At 50.4% G+C, this 19,829-nt stretch overlaps 1 protein-coding gene across 2 annotated transcripts; it reads right to left on the reverse strand.

The window, feature by feature from the left end:
• Positions 1-967: 967 nt before the first annotated feature.
• On the reverse strand, positions 968-16,302 carry SERPINA11 (serpin family A member 11). 2 transcript variants are annotated; one of them, XM_030319880.1, is made up of 5 exons: positions 16,219-16,302; positions 12,061-12,706; positions 6,254-6,527; positions 3,335-3,482; positions 968-1,451 (listed from the first exon to the last, which is right to left on the reverse strand). In XM_030319880.1, exons 2-5 carry the CDS (start codon positions 12,701-12,703, stop codon positions 1,248-1,250), a joined length of 1,269 nt encoding a protein of 422 aa, XP_030175740.1. In that variant the 5' UTR covers positions 12,704-12,706; positions 16,219-16,302; the 3' UTR covers positions 968-1,247. The 2 variants fall into 2 exon arrangements, with proteins under 2 accessions (XP_030175740.1, XP_030175741.1); XM_030319881.1 differs by lacking the exon at positions 16,219-16,302 and adding an exon at positions 15,124-15,290.
• Between the last annotated feature and the right edge of the window lie 3,527 nt (positions 16,303-19,829).

The raw sequence follows: 19,829 nt of genomic DNA on the forward strand, positions 1-19,829 counted from the left end.
TGCTCGCTGGCCCACAGCTATTCCCCACCGTCTGCAGGACGAAGTCCACGCTTCTTATCTGGCATCTAAAGCCTCCAACCTTTGACGCCAAATACCTCTCCGGCATTACCTTCCACTGTCACCCTTCGTGAACTTTCTATTACTGCAAAACTGGGTCTCTCTCTCTATTTTTTATCAGAGCATACCCTTCCCTTCCTTTCTCCTTTACCCATAGAGGGTCTCCACCCTCCCCCAGACTGTCTTACCTTCTTACCTTTTATTTGTGGTTTACCTGGTTTTCAGGATCCAACTCAAGTCTGACCTTCTTAGGGTGTGGATGGGAGTATTTCTTCCAATGACACTTGTTGCGATGACTCCTTCCTAGATGTGAACCACCTGCGGCTACCCTCTAGGTCTTGGTACCAACTTCACTATGGGGATGAGTCTTGTCACATGCGTGGCACATACGTGCAGCTAGGTTGACATCCTTTGGGTTCCCCCAGTAGATTCAGACAGATGCCTCCTTGAGACTGGAGGGGCGCTTGTGGCAGTGGAGGGAGCCTCCAACCGCTAAAGGTGCTCCATTGCAACTGGTTATGGCTCCCCAGTGCATCCCACAGACCACGTTTGTGCCCACCCGGCCATGTTGACCCTCGCACTTTCTTTCATCTTGCCCTTGGGCATTTGACCTCCCATGCTGCATTGGCCCATTATTGCACTGGCCATCCCCACCCCGCCCCCCTTCTTTTCACAGAGCATGATTTGGAGCCCCTGCCCTGGCCCCAATCTCCTCTGAAAGTGATCTCGTCCCTGACACCAGGGGCCCTGACATTTCAGGATGGCCTCACTTGGCGGTAGAGCCGAGGTCAGCCACCGTGAAGGGAGAAAGCTCCTCATTCCTCCTGATGTCCTTTGTGCCTTTTCCTGGGACCCTCAGGAAAGACCCGCTGTGATGGAAGGGGTGGCGGGCATCTCCCATGGTGGGGGGGGTGGGCACGGCATCAGCCGTTTTCATTTTTGACCATCCAATCACGGTCTATCCTGGCTTCCACGAGACCGTAGGACATACGGCTCAAGGCTGCTCTGCACGCTGACCTTCCCTTGTAAACATTGCACCTCAATGTTCACAAAACCCAAGGTCGACTTTATTGGGATCTTTGCACACTGAGTAACTGCTCCTCATGGCAGCCCACGGTGCAGGCTGCCCATCTGCCGGCCTTCCTGATTGTTCCGGGGCAGACAAACCGCCACCCGGCCTCCCACTGCGGTCACCCTGCAGCCGGGTTGACGACTCTCCCCAGGAAGAGCAAACTCTGAGTGGTCACCTCCCAAAAGAGCACCAGGAAAGGCCTGTTGAAACGTGCCTGTGGGGCCCAAGTTGTGTTCAGAGCCTGAGGCTGAGAGAGCAGGCCCGAGGCAGCCGCTGCCCTGGTTCCCCACACGTTCATGTCCACTGCTGCCTTGTGTGACACCTGGAGGGGGAGAAAGGGACAGGGACAGCATCAGCCCCGGGCGCTTTCAGGGGACAGATCCCACCTGGTGTGGTTCTAGGGAGATGGAGGTAAAGTCACCCCCTCAGGCCCCTTCCATGGAGGCAACTGCAGCTTTCGTTTTCCTTGCTTCTTCCCTCTTCCACCTCCCGGGGGGCTGGCCTTGATGGTGCTGTTTGCTCTCTGGCAGAAGACAGATGGGCTTGAGCCGGGCCGAGCATGAACTTGGCCGCAAACTCCCAACGGCAAGTTCTGGGAGCATGACAGAAGCATCTGGGCACAGGCGACACGGGCTGAGGGCCATTTTCCGCTCCAAGCTGCACGCACATTCTCTAAGCCTCGGTCGCCTCTTCTCTATAACGACCTGCTCAGCCTAAATCACTGGTTTTTAACATGAGCTCCGGGGACCGGGTTGTCTGATGTGCCAAACTTTCTATCCTCCTCTGTGAGAAGATTCCTTTTTTTTTTTTTTTTTTTTTTTTTTTAACCCTCATTGTCACACAATTTCTTCAGAAGAAAGGATTCTGAGGCTTTAAAAAAAAGTTGAAAAATTTTGGCCTTGACAATCCCTTTCACTTCTAAAAAGTTCTATGAAGGGATACACTGAGAAATAAGTTCTTTAAAAAGCCAAGTTATTTCTTTTCCTTCTTGTTCACACACATGCACGTACACACTCCCGTGCACACACACACTCCCGTGCACACACTCCCTATTGCCTTGTTTTACATTCCTGATCTCAGCTGATCTTTCCCAAGCAAAAGACAGAATGCTTTCCTTATGAAGTTTGTAGCAAAGAGTGCCTGGGTGTCGTTAAGCCTCTGACTTCAGCTCGGGTCATAATCTCACGGTTCGTGAGTTCGAGTCCCACATCAGGTGAGCACAAGCCCAGCTTTGGGTGAGCTCGAGCCCTGCTTTTTGTGAGCCCTGCTTCTCTCTCTCTCCCTCTGCCCTGCCTGGGATTCTCTCTTTCTCTGCCCCTCACTCACTTCCGTCTTTTCTCTCTCTCTCAAAAAGAAAATTATAACAAAGACTCAAGCGACAATTAATGACTCTCTCCTAAAACATAAAAGATAGAGCAGGGAAGGAAAATTGCATGGTTATTCCCAGTGGTTAACTCTCTCTTCCTATTAGAGAGTCATGGATCCCCACCCACGCCTTGTGACTACCAATGGCCTCCTTCTGGAAGAGAACACAGACCCACCCCACTGATGGCCGTCTTGACTACGGGACTTGCTTTGGCCAGCAGCACGTGAGGGGCCTTGACATAGGCCACAGTGAAGAGAAACGCGGAGAGCGATCACACAGTTTCTCTTGCTTTTTTCCCATCACCGTGGGAATGGCATGTCCCAAATAGGGACTTCTCCTTTCTCCTGCATCCTGGAAGGGAGACGCAGTGTGAAGTAAGTCCACAGCCCTGTGGTAGTAACATACCTCTGACATGTACCGTAGACAGGAAATAAGCCACTGTCACCATAATGCACTGAGATTTGGGGCTCACGGGTCCCTGCAGCAAGGCTGATGGATACATTTTTGTATTCATGCCCCACTACTCTCTCTAACTATAACAAAGACAGATGGAGTTTCAATGCCTGCCCTTGTGGAAGTATGGGGAATGAAGGCAAAGCTTTTCCCACACCTGGGAAAATTCTGGCACTGTGGATGACCCCTAGTGCGTGTCTCTTCAGGACTCGGTGTCCCTGCTCCGAAGGATAGTCAGGAGAGGTGGAAAGAGCGCTGCCCCTGAAAATAAGCCTTGTAGATTGCGATCCAGACCCAGAATAGGAAAAGAAAAGGGAAACTTGACTTTCAAACGCACACTTGAAAGGAGAAAAGACTGTCCCCTCCGTCCACGTTTACCACCTTACCCGGGAGATGGTTTTGTTGAGCTGCTCAGTGATTCCTGATAAGTCAGCTTCTAGGTTGAAGATGTTGGTGAGACCAATGTGGGGAAGTATTTCTTCAAGGTGGTATGTTCCAGAAATGGAAAACCTTGGCAGGTGTAAATCCAACAGGCTGGAGGGAGAATCAGACAGAGAGGTGGTGTGGTCTCATTAACTGTGCTGCTCCCACCGGGTCTGTAGGCCGTCCCCAGCTTTGGGAGGGAGAAGCATTTCCCAGGGTGAGGGGGAGCCGGTCCTACCACAATATTCCCTGCTGTGCGAGAACATTCCACCCCCCACCCCCCCTGCAGCTCCCTCCTCTTCGGACCTTTCCAGACCTCTTGTGACCTCCTCAGCCCTCCTGTGTTTGGATCTGAGAAGACTCCCGACATGGCCATGTGTCCTCATCTCGGGCACGTTTTTGGAGGACTTTCTACATCGGGCAAGGGATTTCACAAGGCTTAACTGATCAAATGCAAATAACAGCCACGCAAGGTAAATACTGCTAACGTTCTCCTGCCTCCGTATCCAATTAATCATCAGGTTCTGCTGGCCCCGCTTCAGAACTGAATCCTGAATCCGTCTGCTGGCAACCCCCTAATACAGGCCACTGTCAGCTCTTCCTGTCTGGGCCTCGGGCCATCGTGAGGATCTTACGACCGAAAGCGTGTGTAGAACGTGGGCCAATCTCTGCCCTACGACTGGCCTTTGCCATCAAATCAGCACCCTGCCCGTGGTAAAGTCACAAGTCTCCTTTGACACTGAGTAAGTCTGTCCTTCCATTCTTGGGATTCTTCTCGATTATTGCTTGACTGTTGCCAGAGCAGGGCACCTGCAAGCTGGGCTAGGTAAGAACCCGCTTGGAAACCTTTGCTTCTGATGAATTCAGACCCTAAAGCTGCTGATCACGTCCTTGCCAGTTAACTTCTGGGGCAATAGGAGTGTCCGGAGGCCCAGTGGGAGTACGAGGCAGTTGGAAGTCAAGGGTTGAACAGCGAAGAGCTGGGGAAGGTCGTGGGAAACAGAAAACAAGGCTATCTCGGCCCACTCGGCGAACTGTCCGCAGGGAGCCCTGAGGGCAGGCCCAGCCCAGGAAGGAGTCTGAGTCGAGTCTAGCAGAGGGGTGTCTGGCTGACAGCCCAACACACAGCAGGTGTTCAGCCCACATAAATGAGGAATGAACAGGTCCAAGTGAGCCCGAGTCCCCTGGGCAAGCGAACCTTCCTCACAGCTGAACGGAGGGAGGCCTGGCAGCCTGAACTATTCGTGTCTGAAAGCCGCCCAGTGTTGCTGTGGTATCATAACTTTCTGGCGCGAGAACCAGGAACAGGGGACGTCCGAGGTTTAGAAAAATAACTTCAGTTGGTCTTGCTTCGTGAAAGTCAGAGCGAGAGGTCAAAACAGACCTTCTGGAGGGAAAATCTGTTGGTCTAGAAGATGCTATGGTATTTCCTTCTGTGCTGGGGGGAAGGGACAGGCTCACCCCAGGGGGGGCTTGAGAATATGGGGCTGGAGTCAGAAACCGGCCACAGCTACGTGGATTCATAGACCACAGGGCTATTCTCCTCTCGTCCTCTCAAGGGCAGAGGTCCTTGACCTCTGTCTCTTTTACTTGGTACTTGAATGTCTGCCCAAACACAAACACCTTTTCCTACCCCTCAGTGCGGTTGGGGAGCTGAGGGGAGGCTCCTGTGGGCACAAGGGTGGCTGGTACCTACCAAGTGATGGTGTATTAGAACTTCAAGTCGGCCATCAGGAGTTTTGGTATATGCACCCTCCCCCCACACCAGGGTGGGCTCCGTGACTGCTCCGGCCAAAAGAATATGACAGAAGAGACACTTTGGAGCCCAGATCTTAAAAGAGCAGGAATTTTCGCTGCCTGTCTTTTGGAACACCCCTTCCCGGAGACCTGAGCTGCCACATAACAACATCAGCTGCACCAAGCTGCCGTGCAGGAGACCAAGCTAGTCTCCTGGAGACGCTGCACGGAGAGAGAGACACCTGTTCAGCCCTTATCTGAGGAGACAGCTAGCCCAGGAGACACCTGAGGCTTCACTGCTCTAGCCCCAGCCAGCATCTGACTCTAGTGCAGGAAAGCCCCAAGTGGGAACCACTCGGCCGAGCCCAGTCCCCCCACCGAATTGAGAGAGAGAACAGATATTCTCTTTCCTTTGCTTTTTTTAAGTTCGTCTATTTTGAGAGACCGAGAGTGAGGTTGGGGGGAGGGACAGAGAGAGAGGAAAACAGAATCCCTCACTCCTGTTTATTCGGCATTACACCACCCAGGAGGTGCATTAGCAGATTGGGCACCTAAACAAAACCTACACTGTTCATGGAGATTCTCGCAACTGGGTCACAGGTAGTGGTATCCCTTTCTTCTACGTTTTGGTCAAATGAATTTTTAAGTAAACTAAAAAAAGTAGGAGCTCTTTTGAGAAATATACACTGTTCCGTGGGAGTCATAAGTATTCTTAATAATTGTCCTTCATCTGACTTTTTTTTTTTTTTTTTTTTTTGCCTACACTTCGCTACATTCTGGTGGTAAATCATTCGGGGAAAAGGGAGAAACCAGAGGAAGGACAGTTGGCCAGAGAAACCCTCGGGAAGGGAGACGCATGATGCATGCCTGCTGAGCACTCATCGTGACCAGTCTCAGGACTTTATATGTATTAACTTGATCAATCTTCCAAGCAACCCAATGGGGGCAGTTTTTATGACCTCATTTTACATTTGAGGCGATTGGAGACCCAAAAGGCAAGAAAATTGCCCCAAACCCACATAGGTTAGTTGACGGGCAGAATAATGAGCCAAACCTAAGGGTTGGGCTTTTGCAGTTGGCATTGATCAAGGCCGGCCTGGATTCTTGAATCAAGTCTGCCGGGGTCCTTCTGCTCTGACACTTACCTGGGCAGAAGCCATCGATCCCATTTTCTCAGGGTCTCTGACTCCAGAGCTGCCTCCACCTGCTCCATTTTCCCTGGGTCGGGGAGGACCAGCAGGGCCAGGGCGTTTCCACTGTATTCTATCTGCAGGACCGTGCAAGCCATTTCCTGGTCATAGAGGAATCTGTGCATCTCCTTCTGGTGCATCATGGGGATGCGGAGGGAGGTCCGCTCGTCCACAAAGAAGCTTTCTTGCTTCTGGGTCTGGTAGCGATCGAAAGGATGCTTCCACTTAGCTTAGGACACAAAATCCACAAAAGTATGAGAACACACTCCAAGAGAGCAACTGTGGGCAGACACGTCCTAAGCCGCACTGGTTTGGTGATTTCCTCTTGGGGTGTATATAAATATAAGGCAGAGAAGTGGCGTGGATACAGAATCAGGGGGCCAGAATTTAGGGCCGGCTCAGCCGCCAGAGTGAGCCCCCCAGCACTTAAGCTCCAATGGTCTACGATTTTGTTCCATTTCAGAGCAATGTAACTTTCAAGAAGCTAAAGTGTTCTTTTACCTTCCATGTGCAAGGCATTATCTCTTTACACTTGCATGAACATTAATATTAAACAAGTATTAGGAGCTCCATGTCAGCAACGAGAAGCTGAGTCCCTGGGAATTTATAGAAGCATACCCAGTTGGCAGAGCCATTAGGTGGTAGAACAGGGCCTAGAGCTTGACCGGCTCCACAGCTCATGTTCTTTGCAAACTCTGACTTGACCCTTCACTGCCACGCTAAACCGTCTCCTACAGAGAAGGTCAAGAGCCTCCCCCCCGCCCCCCGCCACCTCTGAACTTCCTAATACTCAGGTTGAAAAAGGAGAAAGATTTCAGTTAATGAAACGTTACGTATCATGCCAAAAAGCTCATCAAGACACAGAAACGTGGCATCTGTGGGTCACAGCCCTGTCCACGTGTGCAGTATCCTCTCTTTCTCCTTACGGTCTCCACGCACCACAGCCTCCGGACTTGGCCTCCCGAGAGCCCTGGTCTTGGTGATGGGAAGCTGGCTCATCCTGTCCCTCTTGCCCACGTCCCATCAGTGACCAAGTATTGCCGATTCCACCTCCAAGGCTGCAACTTTATCCAAAGCGGCCACCTTCCTTACTTTGGAGCCCTTCGAGAACCTCCTGACTAGTCTCTGTTCTCCCACCCTTCCTCTCTTCCAAACCATTTTCCAGATTGTAGCCAGACTGATCGTTTTAAAACAGATGTGATCAGGGGCGCCTGGGTGGCGCAGTCGGTTGAGCGGTCCGACTTCAGCCAGGTCACGATCTCGCGGTCCGGGAGTTCGAGCCCCGCGTCGGGCTCTGGGCTGACGGCTCGGAGCCTGGAGCCTGTTTCCGATTCTGTGTCTCCCTCTCTCTCTGCCCCTCCCCCGTTCATGCTCTGTCTCTCTCTGTCCCAAAAATAAAAAAATAAATAAATAAATAAAACAGATGTGATCATGCCACGCCACTGCTTCAAACTTCTTGGTAATTCTGGTATCCTACAGGTAAATCCTAGAATTCTCCACACAGTTCCTGCTTATCCTTTTATCGCAACTCTTGGTACTGTCCCCCAGGCACTCCGCTCTTGTGTTCCGTGTTCTAGTCCGACTAAATTCATTTCAGTTCCTTGAAAGTGCCATAGTTTTTTCTTTTCCTTGGACCTCTGCACGCACTGGGCTTTCAACCTGAACCCTCTTTTCCCCACCTCTCTTACGGCCTCTTGGCTTTAGTAAATCCAACTCACTCTCCATGTCTCGGCTTAGATGCCTTCTCTTCCAGGAAGCCTTCCCTCACTCCCCAAGTCTGGAAAGCTGTATCTTTCGAGAGCTCCATGGCACCCATGCCGACTCAAGCAGAACTTACTTTCCCATTGAGTTGCAATTGCCTTTTTACTCATTTGCAGCTCTCCTGGGACTATGAGCTACATAAGGGTAAGAAAACTCTATCTTATTCATAGAGTTCCCCAAGACACTAACAAAGTCCCTGAAACATAGTAAGTACTTGATGTATATTTAATTAATTAATTAATTTTTAAATTTACATCCAAGTTAGCATATAGTGCAATGATGATTTCAGGAGTAGATTCCTGAGATTCATCCCCTATGTGTCACACCCAGTGCTCACCCCACCAAGTGTCTTCCTTAATGCTCCTGGCCCGTTGAGCCCATCCCCCACCTACAACCCCTCCAGAAGCCCTCAGTTTGTTCTCTGTATGTAAACATGAGAGTCTGCTGTGTTTTGCCCCCCTTGTTTTTATATTATTTTTTATATTACTTTTATATTGTTTTTATATTATTTTCACTTCTCTTCCTTGTGTTCATCTGTTTTGTATCCTAAATTCCACATAAGAGTGAAGTCATACGGTATTTGTCTTTCTCTGACTAATTTCGATGTATATGTGAAAACAAATTAATGAATACCGTTCCTAGAGGCCTCAAAACGAGACCTAAGTTCGACTTGAAATCATTCACTCGGCAAACATTTTAAACATACTTGACCTCTCTTTCCCTTTGACTAGGCGGCTGAGTGGTTTGGGGGCCGTGGCCTTGTGGCAGATGCAGAGAGGCAGAGCTTTGTGAAGACCTTGACGGGCAGGCCCATCGCCATCACGGTCGAGCCCAGTGACACCCCTGAGAATGTCAAAGCCAAAACTCCAAGACAAGGGGGGGGGCACCTAATTTTTGCGGGCAAACAGCTGGAGGATGGCCGTCCTCTCTCAGGCTACGATGGCCAGGAAGAGTCACCCTGTGCTCGCTGTGTCACCTGGGAGATGGCATCGCTGGGCCTTCCCACCGCCAGCCGACCCAGGAATGGGACTATGACAAGGTCATCTGCTGCAAGTGCCGGTCTCGCCTGGGTCCCCATGCTGTCACCTGCCATAAGCAGTGTTCCCCAAGAAGAAACTCAAGTAAGTCCCCTCTCCCAGCTCTTCCTTTGTCTGCTCCAATGGAAAAATAAATAAATAAATAAATAAGTAAATAAGTAAATAAACAGCTGAGTTCAACAACAAGACTCAAAGCTTCCAGATACAAAGCAGGAATGTGTGTCTCTGATTTGGAAGTCATTTGGCTCAGGGGTTATCAGAATCAGATACGGCCCTTCAGGGGTGGTGCTTAATGCCTTCTCAGGGGAAATAAATAAAATTGAGGACCACGCTTGGGACCGATCTCTCTGCAAATAGTCAAAAGCTACGAAAGGCAATCCCTTCCCCGTCCGGGAAGACTGGATTGCAAAACTCTGTCAAGCAGCCCAGGGATGAGGTAGGATAGGTCACCGCATTCCCAGGCTGGGGGTAGATGGCAGGAGTCACCTGCTCTGGGTTCTTTGTTGTTATTACTCATTCGGTGCAGGGACTCCCCAACCTAGAAATTAAAATAGAGCCAGGGAAACCAATAAGACTATACCGGAGGCAAATGTGAAATTGTCTCCCAGAGACCTTGCCACAACAGGCCGTAAGAAACTCACAAAAAGATAATTTCCACTGAAGATGAGCTCAAAGCTGAAAATCTCAATCCTCTCCTGAAAGAGAAGCAGTTGGGGTAACGAACCCAAGAATTCACAGCTCGAGATCTCCAGATAATGGAATAATCCGAAAGACATTTTGAAAAGTGTGTTAAAAACACGGAAGGACTGAACTTCATCAGATGGGCCACTGGGACAAAACAATAGGGCTTGAAAAACTAAGACCTCGAGGCGAAAATACAGTCAGTGAGATTGAGAACTCAGTGGATGGGTTTGAAGTAATAAGCAGCATGGCTTTTGAGGTAATTAGTAAAAGGGAAATTGGGCGGAAGGAATCAGCTAGATGGCAGCATGGAGAGACAGAGACGTTTTCTGGGGCGGGGGTGGGGTGGGGTGGGGCAGGAGTTATAAAAGGTGAGCTTGAGGTGTCCTGCCAGAAAGCAAGGAAGTGCTCCAGAAAGGAAGGAAAATCAGCAATGGTGGAACCAATCGAGGAACCAACTGAAAAGTTCTCCTGATGATCAGTGCCAGGAAATTTTAAGCGACAAAACTAAGTATTAGTCGATTACAACCCAGAATATGAAATGCATACCCTTGAGTCCATAATGATGTAAGCAAATGATTGAATAAATAAATGTGAGAGAAGAGAAAAATCTCCCATACCGAAGAATTCCAAATAATTGAGGTAGGTCCTCCTTTCTCAAGGAGAGGGAACATAACTTCCCACTCCCGAAGTGTGGGATGGGCACGGTGACTTCCTCCAAAGAGCACAGTCTGGCAATTTGGAAAAGGGTAACTTTACAACAGAGAAATATGGCGGGCGTGACCTTAGCCGGATGGTCGAAGTCAACATCAACAGCGGTAAGTCACGCCGAGAGTACGTATCCTTGGCGTGATGCGATAAGAATGGCCCTTCCCCTGTGTGGCCCTCCTCTCCACGTCCCGTTACCCTAGTTTTAATCACGAGAAAAACAAGCAAGTCCCAACTTACAGACATGCTACCAAGTACCTCGCCGGCACGGTTTGAAACTGGCAAGGTCATTACAAGCAAGGAAAGTCTGAGAAACCGTCACAGTCCAGAGGAGCCCCCAATGACGTGGCGATCCAGCGTAACGTGGATCCCGGAAGAGACACAAACATCAGGTAAAAACAAACATCTGAATGGACCTGAGTTTAAAACAATGGAGGAGCTCACTTTCCTAGTATCACAATCGAGATACATGCTACTAAGTCAGGAAATAACCCGAGTAAAAGAAATGAGCCCTACAGGGAGCGAGTATTCACACGGCAGTCACAATGGGCTAATAAGCTGTTCACACAAATTAAGATGTGGTGAGGGCACTAAAACATAAGCCCGAGGTAATATGTACAGTATGATACAATTCTGGTAAAATTTAGAACACATAGGACAGTGGTTGCCTCTGGGAGGAAACGGGACCAGGGAAGGGTGCAAAAGGAGGTGAACTCTACCTGCAACATTGATTTTTTATTTTATTTTATTTTTTTATTTAAAAAAAAAAATTTTTTTTTCAACATTTATTTATTTTTGGGACAGAGAGAGACAGAGCATGAACGGGGGAGGGGCAGAGAGAGAGGGAGACACAGAATCGGAAACAGTCTCCAGGCTCTGAGCCATCAGCCCAGAGCCTGACGCGGGGCTCGAACTCACGGACCGCGAGATCGTGACCTGGCTGAAGTCGGACACTTAACCGACTGCGCCACCCAGGCGCCCCACAACATTGATTTTTTAAAAAAATAAAATAAAAATCTGAGGCCAATGGTAAAATGTAAACATTCATTCTTGGCAGGGGAGTATATGATGGTTTTAATATGCTATACACTTTTCTATGCTCGGGAGCGCCTGGGTGGCTCAGTCGGTTGAACGGCTGACTTCGGCTCGGGTCAGGATCTCGCGGTTCACGGGATCGAGCCTCGCACCGGACTCTGTGCTGACAGCTCAGAGCCCGGAGCCTGCTTCGCATTCTGTGTCTCCCTCTCTCTCTGCTCCTCCCCCTCTCGCACTCTATCTCTCGCTCTCTCTCAGAAATAAACATTAAAAAAATTTGTCTTTGCTCAAGATAGACAGTCATATAAAAACTAAAATTTTTCTAAAAAAGGAGTTATTCCTAGGAGAGTATGATAGGGGGTATAACAAAAAATAAGTAAAAACAGAACAGAAGGAAATGGCAAGAGCGAACAAATGTCGATAAGTCAAGAAGTAGGTCATCTAAGACGCTTTAAATATTTGGAGCCTCTGCAAGAGTTCAAGACGGGTGCCTTTCAGGGGCAAGGAGGCGGAAGGGATTCGGCCCGAGCCAGCCCTCACCTTTGAAGAAGATGTAATTCAGGACAACCATGAGCGTGTCTCCCGTGAACTCCTGGAGGCAGTCCGCCACCTGCCCGTACGTCTGCTTTCTCACGTACTCGTTAATCTGCCTCCTGGTCGTGGCGGAATCTGTGAAGTTGGCAGAAAAAGCAAACGCTCCGTACAGCTCCCGGACGGTGTCCAAAAAGTGCTGCCGAGGCTTTAGCTGCTTGTCCAGAAACAAGGAGTTGCCTACTTTCAGTTCAAGTTTGGGGCTGGGCAGGTCAAGGGTGTGGATGAGGCTCTGGAAACCCCGGTGGATGTCCGCTTCCGAGATCTCCGTGAGGTTGAAGCCAAGGCCCTCCAGGATCTGAGTCGGGGTGTCAGCCTGGGCCCCCAGAGAGAGCAGGGCCAGGGTGGCAGAGATGCTCACCGGGGAGAAGAAGATGTTGCCCGAGGCTTCTGCGGCCAGCTGCTTGTACAAGCGCAAGGCAAAGTTGGTGATGGTCGGTGTGATTTTGTGGTAGGCGGGGGCTGGCGCGGACAGCTGATCGCTGGGGGCTGGAGGCGCCCCCGGACTCTTATCTCCACGGGCAGGAAAGGGCCGACAATGGACAGAGGGCAGGATCGCTGCTCCCAGCAGCCACAGCCAAGCTGGACCCATCCTCTGAAAACAAGACAGTGAACACGCCATTCTACCGCATCCGGAACCTCAGGGTCCCCGTTGCTCGCCCAGTGAGCCTCACGCCCAGGCTGTACCCCGCACAGGTGTCATGAGGGGCCCTGCAGAGGACGAGGTGGGAGGTGAGCCGGCGGGGCTCTGTCGCTCTCCCCTAAGTCTGAAGAGCTGCCCTAAATCTGCTTGACTATTAATACGTCTACAAGGTTTTGTTGACAAAAGGACTTGGGCTATAAAAAGAAACTTCCCTGGTTTATTCTCTCTTCCTCTCTCCCCCCACCTCCGGCCTCCCTCCCCCTCCCTCCTCCCTCCTTCCTTTTTCCTTTCTTTTTCTTCTTTCAAGTATTTCTTTGAATCACTCATCACCTTTCAAGGATTGGGGTGACTACGGAGCAGATGTTCAGGACACTGTGACAGTGAGGGACGCTGGGCCTTGCTAGCACCGAGGTGTGGCCACATCAACTTCCACTCTTGCCCGTTGGAAGGGAGAGGATGATGGGAGCCGCTCTTGGGTCAGGTCCCCAAGGAAAGGGGAGTGTTCGCCAGTGTTTGGGGTTTTCATTAGCTGGGGTGCTGATGTGGTGGTGAGTCACGGGGGCCCGGTGGATGCGGGCCACCCACGAGGGGTGGCAAAGCCACACGATGGACGGAGCCCGGGAGCACAGACCGACTCTGTCTCCATCAGACTTGCTGTCTGAAGCAGCAGCTGTCACATGCAGCCCTTGTCACATGCAGTGGCTGTATCTTAATTGATGCAGAGGGTTAGGGAAGATGCCTATTGACCTGTGTTGAATTGTGCACCCCCCAAATTCATAGCTTGAAGCTCTACTCCCCAGTGTCTCAGAATGTGATCTTGTTTGGCAATGGGGTAGTTGAGGTATAATTAGTTAAGACGAAGTCATTAGATGGGCCCGATCTAATATGATTGGTGTCCTTCTACAAAGGGGACACTTGGGCACAGACGTGCACACAGGGAGACGGCCCAGTGGAGACAAAGGCAGAGATCGGGGTGATGCTCCTACAGCCGAGGATGCCAGAGGTGGCCAGCAAACCCCCAGCAGCTCGGGGAGGAGCCTGGAGCGGGTTCTCCCTCCCAGCCTCGGAAGGAAGTGGTCTACTGCGGACACCTTGATCTTGGACTTCCGGCCGCCATGATGGTGGGGCCATACCTGTCTGTCATTGAGACCCCCCGGGGTGTGGTGCTTTGTGGCAGCAGCCCTAGGAAATGAATACTGTCTCTCTTATACTTCAGGTTATAGAATGTGCCAGAGAAGCCTTCGAGCTGCTTCCAGGGAGTCAAAGTGGTGCAGGGGCAGGAGACCCCTTCGTCAGGGGCTGGAACGGATCTCCAGCTCGGGGTGACGCTGCAGCATAGACGTGGCTGATCTCTGCTCATTCTGACCCTCGTCTAGTGCCCTTTCAGGGTCTCCACGCACACACCGCACATCTTCACAGCGCACACGCTGTCACATGGCCACTTGGAGCCCTCCCCCTCTCCCCCCCGGACCTCGATGTCCTCAGTAAGGACAGTGTCGTCCCCCTGCTCCCTTCAGAACTGACCCTTCCGCTGACCACACGATTCTTGGTGCTCCTCTGTCTTGATAACATTTGCGTCTTTTTAAAAAAAAAAATGTTTTTAATTTATTTTTGAGGGGGGGAGGGGCAGAGAGAGAGAGGGAAACACAGAATCCGAAGGAGGCTCCAGGCTCCGAGCCGTCAGCACAGAGCCCGACGCGGGGCTCGAACCCACGAACGGTGAGGTCGCGACCTGAGCCGCAGTCTGACGCTCAACCGACTGAGTCTCCCAGGCGCCCCACATTTGTGTCTTCATCGGCACCGTTTGCGCAAACCAATGTTTTCTGGATCCCTTACAGATGCCACGGCGGTGTGGGAGAGATCGTATTTTTAGACGGTTTATAGCACTCGGGGCCCTAAATGCCCCAAAGGCCGGTTGTTGGGAGGGACCAGTACAGCCTAATTATCAGTTATGTTGAAACTTTGCTGGACAAAGTACTGTGGGCGATTTCCCAAGGCCGTGACCTCCCTCCCTCCCGCAAAGCTCTGGTGGGCTCCCTTAATGTCGGGTTCCATTCACGCTGGGAAGTCAAACAATTTAAAAATCAGTTTGCTCCCGGTGGAAATCAGGAATACAGCTGCCGTGGGGCACCTGGGTGGCTCAGTCAGCAAGCGTCCGACGTCAGCTCAGGTCACAATCTCTTGGCTTGTGACTTTGAATCCCACATTGGGTTCTGTGCTTCGCTTCTGATCCTCTGTCCCCCTCTCTCTGCCCCTCCCCCACTAGCGCGCTTTCTCCTTCTCTCTCAAAAATAAGTAGACATTAAAAAAAAAAAAAGAAATACAGCTGTAATAAAACTGGTTGGTTCTTTGTATCCCGCTGAACTCACCGTTTTCTACCCTTCTGCACCCCAAGGATCGCCAGACTTGCAGAAGGTTCTATTTCCCCAAGAGGATGAAAAGTCGGAGGGCTTGGGTTTGAATTAAGGCTCTGCAGTATCTCACTGTGGGATCTGTGGATCCCACTGTGGGAAGGAAAACTCTCTGACCGGCAGTGTCCGCATTTGCAAAATGCAAAGGGCAATGCCCACCTTCCGGGGGCGGAGTCACTTAAGGATTACAAGGCATACGGTGTTCAGTGAAACACCCGACAGGGAGGAAGCGTGCAATTGAATTGTCACTGCTTTCTACAGAAGCTGGGTGTAATTATACCTAATCTATTTCTTTATTTCTCTTCCAGAAAGATCCCAGGGGAAAACTAAGAACTCCCACTTATTGTTTATTTTGTGTGGGGATATTTTATCTGGTGTATCACAGCCTCCTCCCAGCCAGGTGTATTCTCAAATGCGGGGGGATCCGCTATTTTTTTGGGTCGTCTCAGAGACTGGAGAAGGGGGTGCTGTTGGAGTTGGGTGGGGGAGAAAGCTCTCGAAATGCCCGAACAGTCACAGGCAGTGAAGAGTGGCCGGCCCAAGTGCCAGCGGCGCGAAAGGTACTTCGCGCGTGTCACTAGATTGAATCCGTATGAGAGCCTTAAGACACAGGTATTGGTGCCTTCTTGTGCCTATGGGGACACTGGACGCAGGCTCAAGATAGGCACCTGTTAAGGGGCTGGAGGGTGGTTCGGATCCCAGACAAGGGCTCTGAAGCTCAAGCCTTTTGCTACAACCGAGTCTCTAGTAAATTTGCTGCAGCAACGTTGTCGTCTTGCTTTGGGCTGTGTTACTCTGCTTTCTTGTCTCTCCCAGGAATACTGGGAGTTTCTCTCTCAAAATTTCTGATGACCAAGCCTTCCATAAAAGGTCACTTGAAACCTGGAGTTCCGACTTAAAGCTCAGAAGCAGTACATCATCGTATTTTTCCTTTAGGGGCCTCATTTCTCCTCTCCCTGCTGCCAAAGCCAGAGGAGGGGGTGGGGAGGGACAGAGAGGGACAGGGAGGGAGAGAGAGGGGCAGAGCCACCCCCGCATAAGCCAGGTACTCACAGCAAAGCTCCCTGGGCTGGGGGCCCCGGGTCGTCAGCACCGCGTGGCTTCCTACCCACAGGAAATGGTGTCGGAGGGTCACAGCGTCCTGGTCAATATTTGCCAGGTCCATTCCTGGAACAGTGCAAAGACTGTGCGCGGCGAACAGGAAGGGACCTTTTTTTTTTTTTTTTGAAGGCTCTGTCCTGCCTGCCTGCCCTACAAACAGTGAGTCATGATTCCGGACCCAACTCCCCTTGAGGATATCCCGATACCGGTGATGACGGCAGGGGTCGCGATGCGGTTGCTGCTGAACCATCATGGGTGTTTTGTGGGTTCCGGACAGCGTGCTTTCCAGATCACCCTCACGATAAGAATGCGAGACACTAACGCCTCCTGTTGGGGTCATCATTTCACCACATGCGTAAACCCGACCATCATGCTGCACCCCTTGAACACACACAGCGACGTACATGGGTTATTTCTCAATAAAACTGGACAGAAAAAGAATGGGAGAGAGGCACAATCATCCCTACCCAACAGATGGGGACACTGAGGTTCCGTGAGGTTAAATTACTTGCTCGTGAAGTGGGTGGTGAGGCTCCAATATCTTACTGATTCTTACCATTCTAATCCTTTACTGACACTTAAAAATTTATTTTTTAGAAAGACGGTAGGCACAGGGGAGGGGCGGAGGGAGAGGGAGAGAGAGAATCCCAAGCAGGCTTCTTGGCCAACATAGAGCCAGACACGGGGTTCAATGTCATGAACCGTGAGATCGTGACCTGAGCTAAAATCAAGAGTTGGACACCTAACTGACTGAGCCACCCAGGCATCCCTTTACTGATGCTTTAAATAAATATTGTCCATCTGTAGAAAAAGAAAAAGATAGAAGGAAGTTGGAAAACGGAGCAAAATCTTCTCTCCTGCTATTTTGAATCCCCATAAAAGGTACCACTGAGTCTTGTTCACCATGAATCACCCAAGATCTAGAACGAAGCCTGGAACTAAATGAGTATTTCGTGTGAGTGAAATTTTGGTGATGGCAAGTCACCTTGGGGTGACTTTTATGTTCTTCTTTGTAAATTTTTGCATTCATCTAATTTGTCACAAAGAGCGAGTATCTTATTATACAAACCCCCGCCCACACTAAAAGGTTAGAGTAGAATTATATTATCATATGCATAAAGCAAAACAAAAGCACGTCCGGGTTGGCACAGTGGCCCCAATCAACAGGCACTCTTTTTTTTTTAAATTTTATTTTTTATTTTTTAAAATTTATATCCAAATTAGTTAGCATCTAGTGCAACGATGATTTCAGGAGTAGATTCCTCAGTGCCCCTTCCCCATTTAGCCCATCCCCCTTCCCACAACCCCTCCAGCCACCCTGTTTGTTCTCCATATTTAAGAGTCTCTTCTGTTTTGTCCCCCTCCCTGTTTTTATATTATTTTTGTTTCCCTTCCCTCATGTTCATCGGTTTTGTCTCTTAAAGTCCTCATATGAGTGAAGTTATATGATTTTTGTCTTTCTCTGACTAATTTCACTCAGCATAATACCCTCCAGTTCCATCCATATAGTTGCAAATGGCAAGATTTCACTCTTTCTGATTGTTGAGTAATACTCCATTGTATATAGATACCACGTTTTCTTTATCCATTCCTCCATCGAGGGACATTTGGGCTCTTTCCAAACTTTGGCTATTGTTGATAGTGTTGCTATAAACTTGGGGGTGCATGTGTCCCTTCAAAACAGCACACATGTATCCCCTGGATAAATGCTTAGTAGTGCAATTGCTGGGTCGTGGGGTAGTTCTGTTTTTAGTTTTTGAGGACCCTCCATACTGTTTTCCAGAGTGGCTGCAACAGCTTGCATTCCCACAACAGGCACTTTAAAACACAAAGGCCCCCCAGGAGACTGAATCTGCTTCTTGGCGGGGGCGGGGGGGGGGGGGACTGGAAGCGCCTCTGGCCTGTCCTGTGTGTATCGCACGAGAAAGCCCTGGGAGGAAAGCTGTAGGTGCCCAAGGTAGGACTCGGTCAGTGTGCGCTGTTGCGATGAAGGCCAAGGACATTTGGACCAAGCACTGATGGGGTCTGCTACACCCACCGACATTTGAGACCCTCCCCCTGGGTCTAGAACAGTGCTGAAAACCCACTAGATGTTTTGTAAGGACACGTTTGCAGTACAAATAAACAAGACAATTGATATATATGGCTAGAGTTTTTTGTTTTGTTTTGTTTTTCTCACCTAATAGGAATCCAATTCACGCTTGGCTTGCACATAAGTTACTCGGCCCTTTGCGGTAACTTATCACACGCTAGGGGAAGGAGAACTAATCCTGGGAGCCTTGCATTTTGGATTCTATTCCAGACACTGGCACGGCAGAGCCCCCCTCCTGCAGCTGTGGTGGGAAGCAAAGGCGATTTTATGCGGGCAGGATCTCCGCTGTCCCCGGCCCACAGCAAGCAGAGAGCAAGAGGGAGGGAGAGTGAGAGAAATATTAGGGCACTGATTATGGACGATGACAAGTTCAAAATCTGCAGAGCGGGCCCATGAGGCCGGAAACCAGGAAAAGTAGACGTTGTAGTTCAAGTGCGACTGCTGGTGAGATTCCCTCTTGCTTGGGGGAGGTCTGTCAGTGGACCTTCAACTGATTGCATAAGGCCCACCCACATCATGGAGAACATTCTGCTTTACCCAAAGTCCACCAATTTAGACACTGATCTCCTCCAAAAACACCTTCGCAGCAACATCCAGAATAATGCTTGACTACATATGTGGCCGCCCTGGCCCAGCCGAGTTGACACAGAATTAACCATCACACACGGCACGTGCTGGTGGGAAAGAGGATTGAGCCGCATCTCTTAGGGGATCCTCGCCTTCCTTCCTGGAGCGAAAACCTTTGACCTTGGTGCCCAGACACCTCATCCGTACATCCCATCTCAGAGTCCAAGAACGTGAAAGTGTGCTCTTACACACTTTCAGGGATGTTAACTCATTTCATCTTCAACTTCACCTTGGAATCATACCAGCTCATTGCCACGGGCAGGAAAAAGCCTATCCTGGCCTCCCGTGAAGGCGTCACGTGTCGTGGCACCAAGGTCTGTGAGGAGGCGTGGTTTCCCATGACCCTGGGGCAGCCGGGCTTTGAGGAGCCGACAGAACTCACCTGGGCGCCTATTTCTTCTCCGTCCTGCCCTAGCCTTTTTCTTACATGTGCCAGTGTAGATTTATTTTGTCTCATGGATCACCGCCCACCCTCCTTTAGCACGGGACACCAGGGTCCTACCACCCTCCACACACACCCTTCAGCTTACGGGGCATGAGGGCTGAACGGTGTCTGTGAGTGCCCTTCAGCACGAAGGACACGACGCTCTCACTGTCCTCCGTGGACACCGTCTACTCTGTAGGACACGAGGCCCTCGGCATCCTCTGTGAGCATCGCCCTCCCGGCTTGGACGTGAAATATTCACAAGCAGGGATCTCCAGGCCTCCGTCCATCTTTTTTATGCTGCGGACATCGCTTCCTCCACATATTCTAGAACAATCTATCTTACTGCTCTTCTCTCAGGTGAGCGCCTTGCCCGAGCACCTTCTCCAGGTCTCTCCTCTCTTGGAGCTCGTGTGCTCA

Source organism: Lynx canadensis, chromosome B3 (genome assembly GCF_007474595.2).
Source record: "Lynx canadensis isolate LIC74 chromosome B3, mLynCan4.pri.v2, whole genome shotgun sequence".
Classification (NCBI taxonomy): domain Eukaryota; kingdom Metazoa; phylum Chordata; class Mammalia; order Carnivora; family Felidae; genus Lynx; species Lynx canadensis.